At 49.8% G+C, this 16,061-nt stretch overlaps 7 protein-coding genes and 1 non-coding gene across 8 annotated transcripts; 4 read left to right on the forward strand and 4 right to left on the reverse strand.

The window, feature by feature from the left end:
- Positions 1 to 1,559: 1,559 nt before the first annotated feature.
- On the forward strand, positions 1,560 to 2,929 carry AKAW2_60214S (wax synthase family protein; the record flags this gene model as incomplete). The annotated part of the gene is made up of 3 exons (XM_041692314.1): positions 1,560 to 2,359; positions 2,416 to 2,443; positions 2,504 to 2,929. 3 exons carry the CDS (start codon positions 1,560 to 1,562, stop codon positions 2,927 to 2,929), a joined length of 1,254 nt encoding a protein of 417 aa, XP_041545712.1.
- Positions 2,930 to 3,879: 950 nt separating this feature from the next.
- On the forward strand, positions 3,880 to 4,948 carry AKAW2_60215S (putative NmrA-like family protein; the record flags this gene model as incomplete). Its single annotated transcript, XM_041692315.1, has 3 exons — positions 3,880 to 4,209; positions 4,275 to 4,369; positions 4,429 to 4,948. The coding sequence occupies 3 exons, from the start codon at positions 3,880 to 3,882 to the stop codon at positions 4,946 to 4,948; spliced, it is 945 nt and encodes a 314-aa protein (XP_041545713.1).
- A 96-nt stretch (positions 4,949 to 5,044) lies between these two features.
- AKAW2_60216A (putative MFS multidrug transporter) lies at positions 5,045 to 6,903 on the reverse strand (the record flags this gene model as incomplete). Its single annotated transcript, XM_041692316.1, has 4 exons — positions 5,045 to 6,485; positions 6,535 to 6,588; positions 6,635 to 6,751; positions 6,815 to 6,903. 4 exons carry the CDS (start codon positions 6,901 to 6,903, stop codon positions 5,045 to 5,047), a joined length of 1,701 nt encoding a protein of 566 aa, XP_041545714.1.
- Positions 6,904 to 7,327: 424 nt separating this feature from the next.
- Positions 7,328 to 8,128, forward strand: LXR1 (SDR family oxidoreductase; the record flags this gene model as incomplete). The annotated part of the gene is made up of 1 exon (XM_041692317.1): positions 7,328 to 8,128. One exon carries the CDS (start codon positions 7,328 to 7,330, stop codon positions 8,126 to 8,128), a length of 801 nt encoding a protein of 266 aa, XP_041545715.1.
- Positions 8,129 to 8,832: 704 nt separating this feature from the next.
- AKAW2_60218A (putative MFS sugar transporter) lies at positions 8,833 to 10,572 on the reverse strand (the record flags this gene model as incomplete). The annotated part of the gene is made up of 3 exons (XM_041692318.1): positions 8,833 to 10,166; positions 10,218 to 10,446; positions 10,513 to 10,572. 3 exons carry the CDS (start codon positions 10,570 to 10,572, stop codon positions 8,833 to 8,835), a joined length of 1,623 nt encoding a protein of 540 aa, XP_041545716.1.
- Positions 10,573 to 12,440: 1,868 nt separating this feature from the next.
- On the forward strand, positions 12,441 to 12,514 carry AKAW2_t60008S. Its single transcript has one exon. It is a non-coding gene; the product is annotated as a tRNA-Ile (tRNA).
- Positions 12,515 to 12,900: 386 nt separating this feature from the next.
- On the reverse strand, positions 12,901 to 13,641 carry AKAW2_60219A (Hsp20/alpha crystallin family protein; the record flags this gene model as incomplete). The annotated part of the gene is made up of 1 exon (XM_041692319.1): positions 12,901 to 13,641. One exon carries the CDS (start codon positions 13,639 to 13,641, stop codon positions 12,901 to 12,903), a length of 741 nt encoding a protein of 246 aa, XP_041545717.1.
- A 288-nt stretch (positions 13,642 to 13,929) lies between these two features.
- Positions 13,930 to 14,613, reverse strand: AKAW2_60220A (uncharacterized protein; the record flags this gene model as incomplete). Its single annotated transcript, XM_041692320.1, has 1 exon — positions 13,930 to 14,613. One exon carries the CDS (start codon positions 14,611 to 14,613, stop codon positions 13,930 to 13,932), a length of 684 nt encoding a protein of 227 aa, XP_041545718.1.
- Between the last annotated feature and the right edge of the window lie 1,448 nt (positions 14,614 to 16,061).

Consider the following 16,061-nt stretch of genomic DNA (forward strand, 5'->3'; position numbering starts at 1 on the left):
GTATACGTTAACAGAATAAATCTGTTGGTCGTCAGTAATAACGATCAGCATGCAACATAAACAAGCTAAGCATAACACAAAGAGTACAATTGTTGAAAGGTGCTATACATAGGGACCGCGCTAGTCTAAACTGGGCATGTGAGTTGCGACGGGTTCAGAAATTAGTGCGACAGTGTCAGACTGGGGCTGGATAAACAGCTCAGACGGGTTCAGAGAAACCTTGACCCTGAATGAGCTTATGCACATGATTTAATATTATTTCTTGTTGAGGCAACTGCCGGAGTAGGCATAGTCACATGCCTGGTACTCAGGCTGTCTATAAATAATCTCTTACTTTATTTTATTAGAGCACCTAGATAATTACTAATTTGACTTATTTCTTTACCGTAATTTATATTTATTTACTTAGTTCCTTATTAATCTATTACTTCATTAATAATCTTATATTTTAATAGATTATAAGCCCAGATTTTTTCCTATAAAATCATATCTGTCATGTTTCCCTGAACACTTCTGAGAACCTTGCGCTGGGCTAGAAAAGTTTAACCACTGAGGCAGAAGACATACCATATTTGATATATAAAGGCCAAAACAGACGGTTAAGTGACTGTGGCCCCAAATTCCCTAAGTATCAGGAAACCTTGAATTACGATGTTGGAATGTGCACTTGAGACCGGCATAGATATTTTGAATAAAAAAAAGTGCGGTGGTTATTTTACATGTTCATAAAAAGATTGCTTTCTCTATAATGGGTCGGGATCAGGGAAGAATGTTGAGATATTCCAAGCCTTAAAACTGCAATACAATATAGAAACTCATATTCGACCGTGTGGACGGCTCAGCTGTGAATTATGGTAGCCAGTTACCCGCCAGCCCCAGGAGGTAAGAACTAGCGATATTCAATGAACATCTACAATGCGAGCTGCATCGCTGGCTCAACAAATACATGCCGTGTGTTTCAAGGTTTCAGTAAACATCTGTTTCCTCCGCATTAATTCTTGACTATCACGCAAACTGGACGGATCGAGGTGGAGCCGACCATCAGGAGCCGGCATAGAAATTTCGCATTACACGAGACCCAGATTGACCCTAATTGCCATTATTTATGATGGCGGACCTGGTTTCTTTTTCAAATATATGGACACAGAGACGACAATTAGGGCTTATTATGTCCGCATTCAATCCCCTTATCCGTTCTGTAACACAATGTATTCAGCCCGTCGTACCAGGTGCCCCGTTAGTCGCATCAATCCTGCACAAACTCAGTGTCCCCCGTCAGCACAGGTGCAAAAGATAGCCATGTGGTCTATAATCGGTGGCCCTCACACTATTGAGCAATAGCTTGAGATATAGATGTTTTAAATATTGGAATTGGTGTTCAAAAACCTTCATTTTGTATACAAATCAGAATTTCGATATGCTACAGGTGGAGGTGGCCGACTCGCTTGCCGCTTACGTTAGAAGAGCAGCCAAAAGCGGGGTAGGATTCAATCAGTCAGTCAGTCCGTACAATCAACCGATCAGATCCTCGATTTGGTTAAAACATCGTATTTGTTCTTATGGATATTGTTGCGTCTCTCTATCCCGCTCTCTCAGAGCGCAAACCCCTTCCCACTTATTACACGCCTGGCTGTTTCGGTCTCTCCCTGGTACCTTTTCTAGTAGAAAACAAAGGCTACTCAGCCTTCTCCACTTGGCCCTTCTTGCTCTACTTATGCGCCAGCTGGCCGTGCTTCACTACTGGTGATCCCTCTTCAGATTACTACAATAACAGCCATTTCATTGCCTTTCCGCTGTGGTACCTTGACTTTGTTTTCCTGACCCCAACAGACGGCAAGGACGCGCCTGCGTTCATTGGCCGCCAACTCACAGATGAAGAGCGTGGGGATGAGGGGGGCGTTATTACTGCCCAGGGCCAGTGCTGGAAGGATTTAACGACGTTCTCACAGCGTGTGAAGTGGGCTTTCAGGCTGATGCTGCCCGTGCATAGGGGAATTGGATGGAATTGGCAGGTGAAAGGCGTTCCTGCGGATCCGCATGCAAAGCTGCCAAGGTGGCAGTACGTGGGCTGGCAAATGTGGTGGGTGGTGTTCTACTACGTGCAATCTATGGGGACGTTAGCCGGACTGGGTCTAGGATGTGCCTTAAGAGCGCAAATCAGATCAGATGAGCTACTCAAGACAGTTGTCTTCAATGCTATCGTGGGATGGTCGGGTGCGGTGTGGATATGGGATAGGCTGAATTGCGCATATCGACTCGCGGCTGCCCTGGGTGTTGCGACAGGAGCGACGGAAACTTGGGAATGGCCGCCTCTCATGGGGCCATTGAAAGACGCATGGAGCGTGAGGCAGATGTGGAGGTATGTGTCACAACCTACACAATGAGGCCATTAAATGCTTACTTACACATATGCAGTGTAACATATCACCAGGTATGCCGCAGGGTGAGTAGAATCCCAAGACAACTGCATTCCAAGAGATGCTCGTGCTAACAGAACATGTAGCTGCTATCGCAACCATCAAAACGTCTTGTTCGTTTCCTACGTCTCCGCAAGGGTGGTTTAGCGTCTAGCTACAGCCAATTGTTCATCTCGTTTGGGATAAGCTGCCTTTTCCACCAGGCCCAGATGTTCAATGTCACTCGCCGCGACATGGGCGAGCTGGCCTTCTTCATGTCGCAGCCTTTGGCCATCGTAGTGGAGGATCTGGTGCGCTGGGCATGGAAGAAAACTGGCATCTCTGGAAAGAGCATATATTTTGAGAAGGTGGTCGGGTATAGCTGGACCTTTGTCTGGTTCTCGATGAGTCTACACTTATACATAAGTGGACTTGTGCAGGCGCGCGTTATGAAAGACTGGCTGTTTGGATACACACCTTTAGAGATTGGTGCTGATGCTAGACAGCAGCTACTTATGTGGTTACGTGTATAAGCTGAGTGGTATGGGCGCTAGGGCATGCTGTGAGAGACTCCTACTCATTTCTCATTTTTAAGGCCCCCGAAACAATAGAGAGAGCAGCTGATTCGGGTTCAGAAAGTGTCAGAAGAGGTTATTCAGTGTCAGAACTAATACAGTCTGATACTGAACCATCTTTTCACGTGATTAAGATCATCCAGTATCAGAAATTTCCTGATACTCTCGCACTAATTTGAAGCCGCCGCGAGTTGAACCCCCGCGAGTGAGACCCCTTCAGAGACGTCCCTGATCCAGAAACTGTGATACGGAATGGACTTGATAGATGACTATTTTTGATACTCATTTCAGCTCTGTGATCTTTATGTCATAGTAAATTACAAAATAAATAAGATAAACAAATCAAATTCCAGTAGCCTGATACTATGATAGTCACAACACTGAAAAATATTTCGGTTACTATACGATTGAAATGTGAGTTCACAACTAAAAAGAACTGATTTGTGTTCATGTCAGTCTCTACTGAAGCAGTTAAATCACGTGGACGAGCTCATTCAGTATCAGAATCTCTCTGAACCAGCCGCACTAAATCCTGAACCCGCCGCGGCTTGGACCCCTGCAATTGCATACACTGCTTGGTAAGCAATAGTATGCCCTGGAAATAACCAGTAGATTAAATTTACGTTAAAGAATGCAACAACTATAGCACAGAAAATAAGCACTAACATGTTAAACATCGTCCCATCGACCAATTACCTTCACGGACATGACGCCATCTGACAAATGTCTGATTTATCAGCAATACCTACTACTATACTATTTTCCTTTCGTGTATAGCTTCAACAACACTACAACAATTACAATCACATAAATAATACCCTCATCCTACCCTCATCCCCAGTCTGACTTCAACCATTCACACTCAACCCCCGCCTTCAAGACAATAAAAAGAAGGAAGAGAAGAAACAATGCCCCTAACCTACCTCCTAACCGGCAGCACGGGCGGCCTCGGCTCCCTCATCCTGGACTACTTCACCAGCCACTTCCCCCCAGCGCAAGAATCCACACACGGCGTATCATACGCCGCATCCTCCTCCAACCCATCCAACAGTGACCGCTTCACCTCGAAAGGCATCCCCTTCCGCACCGTCAACTACGACGACCCCTCAACGCTCGACATCGCTTTCAAAGACGTAGAGAACCTTTTCTTCGTGAGTACGAATACCTTTGACGTTGAGAAGCGCCGAAGACAGCATTTGAATGTCGTGGAGGCGGCGAAGAGGAATGGTGTCAAACATGTACGTTCCCTAAACCCTATTTCCATTTTAAGATGCAATAAATAGTAATGATAATGGTGTAATAGGTATGGTACACCTCCCTCGCGTTTGGAGGCCTCGGGTCCGATTCCAAGGCTGCGGTGCAGCAGGCGCATTATATGACGGAGGATATGTTGAAAGAGTATGTCACCCCCTCCCTTATTAGAATTGTTTTCAGTGGTATTGATGGTTGGTTGATAGATCTGGGGTGAACTACACCTCCATCCGCGAAGGAATCTACACTGAAGCCTTCCCGCTCTTCATCAACTGGTACCCCCAGTCAACGACCCTCTATCTGCCCTCTTCGTCGGGGAAAATCGCATTCACGCTCCGGTCGGAGTTGGCGGAAGCAACAGCCAAGTTGATGTTGAAGGGTGGTCATGACAGAGAGATCGTGCTGTTGACTGCGTCGGAGCCTGTTTCTGTGCAGGATATAGTGGATGTTATTAATGAGACGACTGACCGGGAGGTGAAGATCGAGGTAGTCGATCCGGAGACGTATGTACGACTGAACGCGGAGAATGATTTCGGGGGCAAAGCGGAGGGGTTCTTCCGGCAGTTGGTGGGGTGGTTTGAGAGTATTGAGAATGGCGAGGCTGGGTTTACGGATGGGTTGATGGGGGAGGTGTTGGAGAGAGAGCCGGTGACGCCGAGGGAGGCGGTTAGGGGATTGTTGGAACGGGAGAGGGATTATACGTGGCATCAGAATTATAGCAAGTAGTCAGTCAGTCTTTTGTATTCTTGTTGTATATAATGAGGTGGCTAAGTTGGCAATGAATGCTTTTATGCTTTTATTATAGGTGGTGATATCACTTCCTCACACGCGATTGTCTTCCTCTCGATCGTGTTGGGGATACCCTGTGTGCGTGTCGCGATACACGGTCGCTTCTCCGTCACCCTCTTTCTCTATGACATCTTCCTCGTCGGCTCCCCAGGTTGCTTCGCGCATGAATGGACTGCGTCGGCGGATCTCGGGTCCCTTCCATACTAACACTACTGGCACTACTGACAGTGCTAGCCCGATGAACCCCAGCAATGACCCGGCCCAGCCGTACCCCAGGTTCTGGAACAGCTGGTAACTCGCCAGCGGCAGGAACGCGCCAAAGGAGTTTCGTCCCAGAGATGCCGCGGACAGAGCTGATGCAGCGTACTTCTCGTACGCATCAGTCAAGTAATTGACCACTGCCATGTAAATACTGTAGATGCCAATACCGGTGCACCCGATGCCGAGAGTTGGTACGATCCAAGGCACAGAAGGAGTACTGGACCAGCCGTACCAGAACAGCCCGCCTGCAAACATCAAGCTGCCAATGATACTAGTATACAACCGAGCCTCCGGAATAGGTTTTCCCGGCTTCTCTGTGTTGCGTTTCGCCGACTTCAGATACAGCATGTCCTGTAGAGGATTGACGAGAGTGCCAATCAGCGCACCCACGGAGATGGCCAGCTGAATGGTCCCAGTTTGCAAAGTATTCATGCCGTAGTTGGCGGAGAAGGTCTGCACGACGCTGCTGAAGAAGAGATACAAGATGCCCCAGGCGAAGGAGATCCAGAGAGTGAAGAAGGCAACGACAGGCTCGGTGAGGAGCATGCGTGTAGGCTGTTCGAAGGAGATCTGCATCAGACGCCATACGCTGGTGTTGTCTAGCTCGGCTTCAGCGTAGATGGGACGCTGCTTTTCTTTGCGGAGCTTCTTGGCCCGACGGGTAAGGATCACGTCTGCGCGGGTTTCGTACAAAATGAACCAGAAGATAGGAAGGAGGCCCGTTAGGTAGATGATTTGAATGTAGAAGATCCAGCGCCACGGGGCAGTTTTGTGGATGGCTACGATGGCGGATCCGATGAATGGCCCCAGGGCAATTCCAACCACACTGGTAAATCCGAAGAGGGACATGGGGAGACTCCGCGCCTTGTCTCCGTACCAGACATCGCTGATGCTACCGCCGACGATGTTGATGGATACGGAGGAAGCACCACCACCGAAGAACCGCGTTACTACGAGAGTAGCGTAGTTTTGGGCGAAGGCGGAGGGGAACAGCGAGATGATGAGGATGATGTAGGCGACAAAATAGCCGGGCATGCGACCGGAGGATTCAGTCAGGGGCACGAATATGAGAGGCCAAAAGGCTGCTCCCATGTTCCAAGATGTCGTGGCCCAGTAAAGGTTTGGAAATGGCGTGTTTTGGACATGGAATCGTTCTTCCATCCAGTTGTTGCCGGAGCCGTAGGAACCGGCCGGGATACCAGTGAGGATGGAGCTATACCTGTTAGCATTGCACCTTTGAAAGCAAGGCTAAGAGGACATACATGAAACAAACAGTAACCGTGAGAAGCCATTTGTAGGAAGTGCTCCAATTGAACCTAGTTCTGTTAGACTAGTGTCCTAACAACTGCATACTTCACGCACGGATTGTCCGGATCATCCTTGCCATTCCAGGTATGGATCTCAAGGTCCTCCCTGTCACGCAGATCGTTGTGGCTAACTACCCCGACATGGGGGTCCCGGCGAAAGAACGATCGTACCCTGCAACGTCAGAATCAGTGGCTGTATGGACAGGGTCTGCTTGGCAATGATTGGCAGACTAACCGTCCCAGAAACGAATCATCGAATTCATTGGTGTGCACCGTGCTAGCGCGGCGCAGCGACGGGCGTGGCTCCTCGACAGGGGTGGACATGACTATCTCTAACTTGATCCCTTGCAAGGTCTCTGCTTGACAGATGCAGAAATGAAGTTGAGTAAAATAGGGTGCAGAGACCCTGCAGAACCTGCATCGGCCGGCGGCAACATGTCGTCATGACCGACCCGGCCCGAGCAACGTCCACGAAACTCGGAACACCAGGGGAATCCGACGCTTTGAGTGGTCAATTCATGTCTATCCACATCTGCGTTGGAGTGGATGAAAGGTGGAGGAGAGCTGATTGCCAAATTCTATTAGGGCTTGGAATGAACCAACCGGTTTCGGTCATGACATCATCACAGCCGATGACTTCATCACTTCCGAACGAGCATATAAAGTTGTGCCTGTTGTCGTATCTCGACAACATCAACAACAACAATCATCTACTGCATTTAACAAAGTTATTTCTACCTCAATCAACATGCCTATCCCCGTTCCCTCCGCCTCCAGCGTCCACGACCTCTTCAGCCTGAAGGGCAAGGTCGTCGTCATTACCGGCGCTTCCGGCCCTCGCGGCATGGGTATTGAAGCCGCGCGTGGCTGCGCCGAAATGGGTGCCAACATCGCCCTCACCTACTCTTCTCGTCCTCAGGGTGGTGAGAAGAACGCCGAAGAACTTCGCAACACCTACGGTGTCAAGGCCAAGGCCTACCAGTGCAACGTCGGCGACTGGAACAGCGTCAAGAAGCTCGTGGACGACGTGCTGGCCGAGTTTGGCCAGATTGACGCCTTCATTGCCAACGCTGGCAAGACAGCCAGCAGTGGTATCCTCGATGGCTCCGTTGAGGACTGGGAAGAAGTCATCCAGACGGATCTGACGGGTACCTTCCACTGCGCCAAGGCGGTGGGTCCGCACTTCAAGCAGCGCGGAACCGGCAGCTTCATCATCACCTCCAGCATGTCGGGTCACATTGCCAACTTCCCCCAGGAGCAGACTTCGTACAACGTTGCCAAGGCAGGCTGCATCCACATGGCCCGGTCATTGGCCAACGAGTGGAGGGACTTTGCCCGCGTGAACAGCATCTCCCAGGGTTACATCGACACGGGATTGTCAGACTTTGTGGAGAAGAAGACTCAGGATCTGTGGATGTCAATGATTCCCATGGGCCGGAACGGCGATGCCAAGGAGCTGAAGGGTGCATATGTCTATCTCGCCAGTGATGCCAGCACATACACGACGGGTGCCGATTTGATCATTGACGGAGGATACACCGTGCGGTAAATTGACCGCGGTCGGAGAGAAAAATAATGTTTATGACATGTATGTAATGAATATGAATGTTCAATAGTCTCAATTTCTTGGGTATTTTGTGTATCTTCTCGTATGGCTCAAACAACCTGGCATGGCCAGCCAGGGTGGTGTAGCTCTCAGATTATGGATACAACTGCGTCAGTGTGGATCTTTGGCTCGGACTCGGAGGGGCTGTGGGGTTACAAGAACAAATAGCCACTCGTCTCTGCGGATCTCCACGGAACGCCTTTTTCCTGAAGATTCAATCTGGGCCTGGTCTCAGACTGATTTGGTGAGGGGTTTCTGCATCCGTTCGAACCTTATAATCGTGAGACGAGCTCCAGAAGCCTGGAGCTTTACGCTGTGGCTGGTTCTTTGTTCTCCCCGGAGCATCCCAAGTATGTTCATTCCCATCTCACGCTGCCACTTGCACAGCCAAGATAGACGGATCGGGAGGAGACATGGTAGGGAATGATGAAGGTGACATGGAACTGAAATTGAAGTTGGCGAAGTTGAAGTCCAAACCCGTCAAACAGAAACAAACTGGGCAACACCACATCCGGTCAGGTGACCTATCTACACTGAACAATAGCTGGAAAGAAGCAAGGGATGCATATAAAACATGTCCAATTTAAACTAACTTCGAAAGCTATGTGATCCTCAATCAAGCATGTCATAATCATCAGTCATTACCGTCAACTCTTGCCCACCTTCGCATCGGCCACCTCCTCTGGATCATCCACCACCTCTGCCAGATGCATCCGCGGCAATGTCCTTGCTAGACGCGGTGGGTCAAACACGCTCTTCGACTGCAGGAAGATTTCGTCAATCTCCTCCAGCGACCGACCATTCGTCTCTGGGAAGAAGAAGTACACGGTCGGCACGATCACTGCGTTCAACACCGCGAAGATGATGTAGTATTGGTATCCGATCGTATCGAAGCCCACCGGGGTCACTTCGGCTAGGAGGAAGTTGAAGGTCCACACGGCAGCTGTTGAAACCGCACTGATGGCCGCTCGCAGCTGCAGTGGTGCGACCTCTGTCGCGTACAGGAAGGTCAACCCCGAGTATCCCACGGTGAAGATGAACTCGAACACGAAAAGGAACACCACCGCTACGACCAGCGCTGCGGTATCATCAGATCGAGACGTTGTTCCGGCTAGGATAGCCATTGAGGCGGACATGCCCACGGCACTCCACAGCATCAGAACTCGCCGACCGAGCCGATCAATTGTGAAGAAAGCGAGAAATCCGCCCAATGGCTGAGTGAGGCACATGGCGGCAGCCAGAATGCGTGATGGTATGGCATCCAGGCCTAGATATTGTTGGAAAATGGTTGTTGCGTAAAATGTGATGAGATTGATTCCGCACATCTGCTGGAACATCTGGCCTGCTGCAGCCAGCACCGTCCGATGGAAGAGTCGCTGTTCGCCCATGCTCAGCATGTCCTTCCACGATCCAGATCCCGAGAGTGCCAGCGACCGTTCAATGTCGCGCATAGCCAGGGTGATGCTTTCGTCGTTTGGGTCGACATCTGCCAGCGCAGCCAGGATTTCACGGGCCTCCTCGGTTCGATTTCGCTTTATCAGCCACCGGGGTGACTCTGGGAAGAATATGATGAAGGCCATCACCATCAGCGACAGGACGATCTGGAAGGCGAGCGGGAACCGCCACGACACGGAGTTACCCGTGACGAAGTAGAATCCGAAATCAATCCACAGCGATATTGTAATGCCCGCCCCAATGAAGATACCGTCTGTCACTACATGGGCGCCACGCTTGCCCGCTTGCGAGATCTCGGCCTGCCACACGGGCACGGTTGCAACATAACCGCCGGTTCCCAGTCCAAGCACAACACGTGCCACGATGAATTGAGCCAGTCCGAAAGACGTGGCCATCAGCAAGGCCCCAATTATCGATATGGCTGAGGTGATAAAGATCACCTTTTTCCGGCCGAGGAGATCGCCGAGGTAGATGCATGATAGTGATCCGAAAATGCCGCCGACGGTGTACAGAGCGACCACCGTACCTGTGGAATGTTAGAATGGGAGCATTTATGAGTAGCGATCAGAGTGCCTACCCTGAATGGTGGAGTTGTAGTGCTGCTGGGCCCCAGTGGTGGTCAAAGTGTTCATCTGGGGAAATGTCTCCGCAAACGACTCCAGCGTGAGGAGACCCCCCGTCACTCCCTGGTTGTACCCATAGCACACAAAGGCCGGGCAGACGACCAGCCAGATGATGGCGCGATTCAAAAGAGCGCCGCGTAGGCCGAAGTATGGTTGCATGGCTAAGACATGCAGTAGAAGATTCTATGCAACGATCGCGACATCAGCCAGGATGTCCCCGCATGTAATGATCAATTGGACTTGGCTCACGCCGTTGAACCCTGGTCTCCGGTGCGGACATTTTATAAAAAGGCGTCCAAGCATTTGCATATGGGTCGGCCATCGGCGGCGCCCGTCTGTCGCGTGGACTTGGGCATTTCGGACTAGAATAGGATTCCTGTAACCGAAGCAGTGCCAAAGTCAAAGGATCGCAAGAGAGCAGGCATCGATCGCCAAGCTGGCAGGCGTGTGTCTTCCCCGCTGGACAATTTGAGATCGTCGTTGGACTTTTCTCCACCTGCCGGCTGCCCTTCCATCGGATCCGGCCGATGGGGTTGTTGGACCTCGGGTCAACAGCCAGTCGGGAGTCACTGGGCCGCCAAGACACCCCCAGAAGCCTCATTGAATTTGGTAATGGCCAGCGTGGGAGATAAATAGATAAAGAGACGCTGGTGGTGCCCCATAATTGAGATAACAATGCTTTTGATGTTGCTGTTGTCCGATATCGCAAGAAAGAGCTGGGAGTGAAGCAGCTAGGAGCATCCCGATCGTGTCTAATTAGGCGATGTAAGCAGAACGCAACTCATATCTCAATCAGTAACGGTGCAGCATGTTTGTCAATCATCCCAAATCCGTGACAGCGAAGCTTAGGCAATTGCAGCCCACGTCTGGCTTGGCCAACGCAATCTGCATTGAGATCCGCGAACGGCACGGATATGATGCCCTGTTCAAACAAGTTAGCTGCTTTTCGACCACTGAGCGTCTGTACGGATGACTGACTGAACCTTCTTGCCCCGACCTCGGCTATTTTGAGAATATCGCCAGGTTCCGACTAGCGTGCATGCCAATCGCCAGGTCTTTTGAGATGTCTGTCTGACATAGGATGCCAGGATGGGGGTGCCTCAAAATATAAGATATCAGGGGCTGTCTTTATCTCCAGCTTTGTATGGCCATTCCGTATCAGTTTGAAGATATAGCTCAAGGCTGTTATTGGTGCTCTGATAACAATTCCGCCTAACGGGATAAGGAAACCTCCGTCCTGTGCAAAGGGCGATACGGGATCGTCAACGGACGGCATGTGTGATAGACATCGCGGAGAAAGTCAATCCCACGCGATTGGTCATGGTTTCTTGACAACTTGGTTTGTCTGGTTGAAATATCGCATGTAGCACATGAGGGGTTCTAAATCTTTGGGTCAAGTGACCAAAGTTGAGTCGCCGTCAGCTTAGGTGTGTTGTGCTGGCAGGTTTGATGCCAAGAGTGCGTTCCTGGACCAAAGGAAGTGGGGTAAACGGGGAAGGGAGATAGAGTGTAGAGGTAAATATAAATGGCGTAAGTCTCATTTATAGTAGTTGGTCATGGGATTGCACGCGACCGATGGCATTGCGTCGCGGTCATTGCTTTGCAGCAGTCCATGTGCCAGGAGGCTCGATATCAGTGACCACCAGTCCTGATTTGGTAGTCATCTGCCGACTCTGAGGTATTGACGGCGGTATTCCTATTATAGCATTAGCGGCCTGCAGGCTTAGAAGAATCCCTAGGCATTGGCTTGGGTTTGAGGCTGATTTCCTCTCCGTGGAACTTGTTCAGACAAATACTTCCATCCTGATTCGGTTGTCAGTGACTCGAGAGGACAGCATTTGGAGTATGGCGGTATGTGTATATAATATATATGGTATGGAAGCTGGATATATATATATTAGTTATTAGCCACTTAACAGGAGGAGTAAGCTGATATTAGGAGCAGCTCACTTACCTTGACAATAAGCTCTTAATACAATATGTATGATCAAAATGAGTAGTTTGCAAAAGATGCGAAGGGAGAATACCAAAGCAGCTGCTATAGATGACTAGTTTGTTGTAGTATAATGCCGAGACTCAAGCCATGAGCAACTCTTGAGAACTGTGGGGGAAGGTTTTGGAGCATTCACGCTGTGCTAAGATATATTGCAAAGGTACAGTGCAACACATATCAACTGGGTCCCATAGCTCAGTTGGTTAGAGCGTGACGCTAATAACGTCAAAGTCGAGGGTTCGAGCCCCTCTGGGACCATCTTTTTGGTTTTTGTTTTTCTTCCTGTGTGCCCCGAACATCTATCTCTGCACCGGCATGCTTGGCACATGAGTGGGGTAACTGGCTGCAAGAAGCCAAGAACAACTTTTTGTTTATGATGTCATTGCTTTGTGTTTCTGTACTCCAAATCCCTCATACCATATTATCCGAATTAATTCACCTACAATAAATCGTCGACTGTTATCAAAAGAAAAATCTTAAATTATATATATAGCGCTAACATGCATAATGTCCATTCTCACTGTTGGAAATCAGCCAGCCTCCCAATGAATAGCTAAAACAAATACCGCTAATATCTTCCTTCCTTCACACGCAACTAACATAAAGCACAATCAACCCCTTAACCCCAAGCAATGTAGTAGCCCCTACTTAATATCAATCACCTTCCTCTCCTCCTCCACCTCTCCGCCAACCTTTGGCACTTGAATCGACAACACCCCATCCGTCAACTTCGCATCCACATGCTCCCGATCCACCTTGGCCGGGAAACTAAACGAGCGACGGAACTCTCCCATCGTGCGCTCCGAGAACCACCAGTTCCCATCCTCACCCTCCGTACTGCGCACACTGCGACCCCTGACGTTCATCGTGCTAGGATCAGTGAACTCAATCGTGACGTCTTCTTTCTTGACGCCGGGGAGGTCGCCATCCAGGATATACGCGTCTTTTGTTTCGCGGAGGTCAAAGCGCGGGGAGTTTGCGAATAGAGAATCTGTAGCGGTGGATGTCGTGAGATAGTTGTCTAGGTCTGTGAAGGCGCGCAGGAGGGAGGGGACGGGACGGGGGTGGTGTGGCAGGAGGGACATTGCTCTTGGTGTTGTTGTTTGTAGATTTCGTAAATGGTGGATTGGGTATCTGGTGATGGTTGGGGTTGTTCTGAGGAGGTGGGTGGTTTGTTTGAGCATTGTTGGTGTCTTTGCTGCGATGGTTGTTGCTGCTTTGGCGATGGTCTGTCTTATTTGTACATTATTGTATGCGGTGGAACGTGCAAACTGGAATGGCGTGGTCGGGGGAAATGCTGTCATTTGTACGCGGGTGGCTCGCGCGGGGTCTTTTCGGATAGAAACTCCTAGAGAGAGCATGCGCCTTCCTTTGATTTCTGACATGCATCAAGAGATGGGTCTTGGATATGGGTCCCAAACTAAGTGGAAATCCGGGGATGCGTGGGGTTGGAGGTTAAGGTGGTTTTGGAGGGTGCGGTTCCATGGGTGAGGTTTACCGCGCCTGGATATCTATGCCGGGTGGCATGATGGTAGGGCTTGTGACTGTCGTATCCAGAAGATTCTGGTGCGAGACAGTGAACAAGTGGATATTTCCAAGAGTCATAGGATGTACGTGGAGTGGATATTAGTTAGGAAAGATGGAGGAGGTACAGCGCCGAACACAACGTCAAATCAACCAATCCTCATCGCCGCCTCCGCCAAACTCACACTGCCCAATTCTTGATTTCGGATTACACTGACCAGATAGTTCACCCCATAGTCTGACGCCGCATGCACTACCACATTTTCACCAAATCCACAATCTCGTTCCCCCTCTCCGGCCTCCACATACGCCGCATAACTGCCCTTCAGAATGCCATCTTTCTCCGACAACAAGACTCCCTTCGCGTACTCCCTTGCTTGCATGTAATCCGTAAATGTGCCCTGCACTATCACCTCCCGCACTGTGCTTTCCCCCTCGATGGCATCATATTCTACATTCGCCTGCACGACGTAAAATAGCGGGATAGAGATGCGGCCATCGTCGAGATCGGTGGTGAGCTGGAGCTTGTTCTGTGTGGTATCGATACGGACGCGGAAGGTGGTGCCGTCTGGCGCAACGGCGTAAATGGCGAGTCCTGTGCGATCGGGCAGGTTCTCTTGTTCGAAAATGTGGGCGCTGGTTTCATAGGTTGGAAAGAAGTCACGCTCGTAGCCGGCGTCGTAGAGACAGCTGTGCGCCGCGGCTTTGGCGGCGAGTAGACTGGTGTAAGTTCCAGGGATACGGAGGATTTCGACGAGATTATTGGGGTTTTTGTTGAGGCGAGTGATGGTTAAGAGGACGTGATAGAGGTGTTCGGGGATTTTGGGAGGCATTCTGAGATCTTTGGCTGTTGAAAGGTGCAGTATTGAGAAATTAATCAAATAGTTATAGTTGGTTTGAGATGTAGGGACCACAGAGGGTCGAACATCATTCCTGGGCCTGTCATGCTTTTAGATTATTTGGAGAGGCCTAGACGTGGCTATAGAAAGTCTAATTAGCGTGGCATGTCTAGCTGCTGATATCGGAGATCTTCCTCCATCTGCCTGAGACGAGGATCTTATCATGTGGCCTGACTGTTCTGCATGCTGTAAATGCCCAGCAATAGGCTCCTGCTACATTGACAGCTGGAAATCAGCGCGTCACTATGACCAGCCTGGCTTACTGCCATGATTAGTGGGATCAGAAACCAAAAGTTTATTTGTGATGCTCCCCTGGAAGCACAAGGCAGAAGGTACCCGGCTGGCTTTATTTCATGGTCGGCCCATGCTCCACCCCCCCAGAAAACCCTCTCCCCCCGCATTTCCTCCTTCCTCTTTCTTCCAAACATTCTCGTGAGATTTCTCTGACTTCGGCATTCTTTCGGCCGCAAGACCATGTCCCTCGGGCCTGTTATATTGATGGACCTCCCTATGGAACGATATATCCCTCGCTCTCATCCCCTTGAAGACACCCTAAGCAATTCGTACTATACAGGGTAGACATCCCAGAAGGGGAGCGATCATCAAAAACAATGGCAGAGTCAGGCGCAGAACAGACTCCATATCCAGAACCAGGAGAACCTCCAGTTCCCGACAAAGCTCTTCAACTCCAAATTCTTCTCATCTTGTGCCTGAGCGTGTACATAATCACTGCGATCTGGTATAATTCCAGCTTCTACCTCGCTCCTCCTATCTGATAGAAGCTGTACTAAAATTGGATAACATGGTGCTATAGTCTTCTTCTGAAATCTTACTGTATTGCCTATGGCACTCTCGACTTCACCTCTACGCCTGCCACAACCCCGGACCATACAGCCGCATGGAATTCTCTCCAGCGTCTGAAATCCCTGAACCGCGTCGCGCCCCTCAAGCGTTATGATTCGTGGTATACCTCCACTGTTTGTCATGAACGGAGTCCGTTATTAAGTAGGGATTGGGAAAGTAGCATCTGGTTGGTCCATTCTTCGCATTCAATTCCTGACTATTGTTGTGATTGGACGTGACTCTATTCAAGCAGACACTAACAGATATCATGTTTGTAATTATAGTGCAATATGCCTCGAAACTGTGAACAAAGCAGATGTCATACATGCGTTGCCCTGTAAGCATGTCTTTCATCGACAGTGCCTTGAGACCTGGTTTCTCGAGTATCACAATGCGTGTCCCGTTTGCTGGCGGGTGTTTTTCGCTTGACCCTGACCGAGCACTGGCTGTGATCATGGAATTTGCTTGATGGACTGACCACAGGTTGGTTGACCTGTATCGTATCATATATTGTCGGTCGTGTGCATAGGCATCATGGT

Source organism: Aspergillus luchuensis, chromosome 6, assembly GCF_016861625.1.
Source record: "Aspergillus luchuensis IFO 4308 DNA, chromosome 6, nearly complete sequence".
Lineage (NCBI taxonomy): Eukaryota > Fungi > Ascomycota > Eurotiomycetes > Eurotiales > Aspergillaceae > Aspergillus > Aspergillus luchuensis.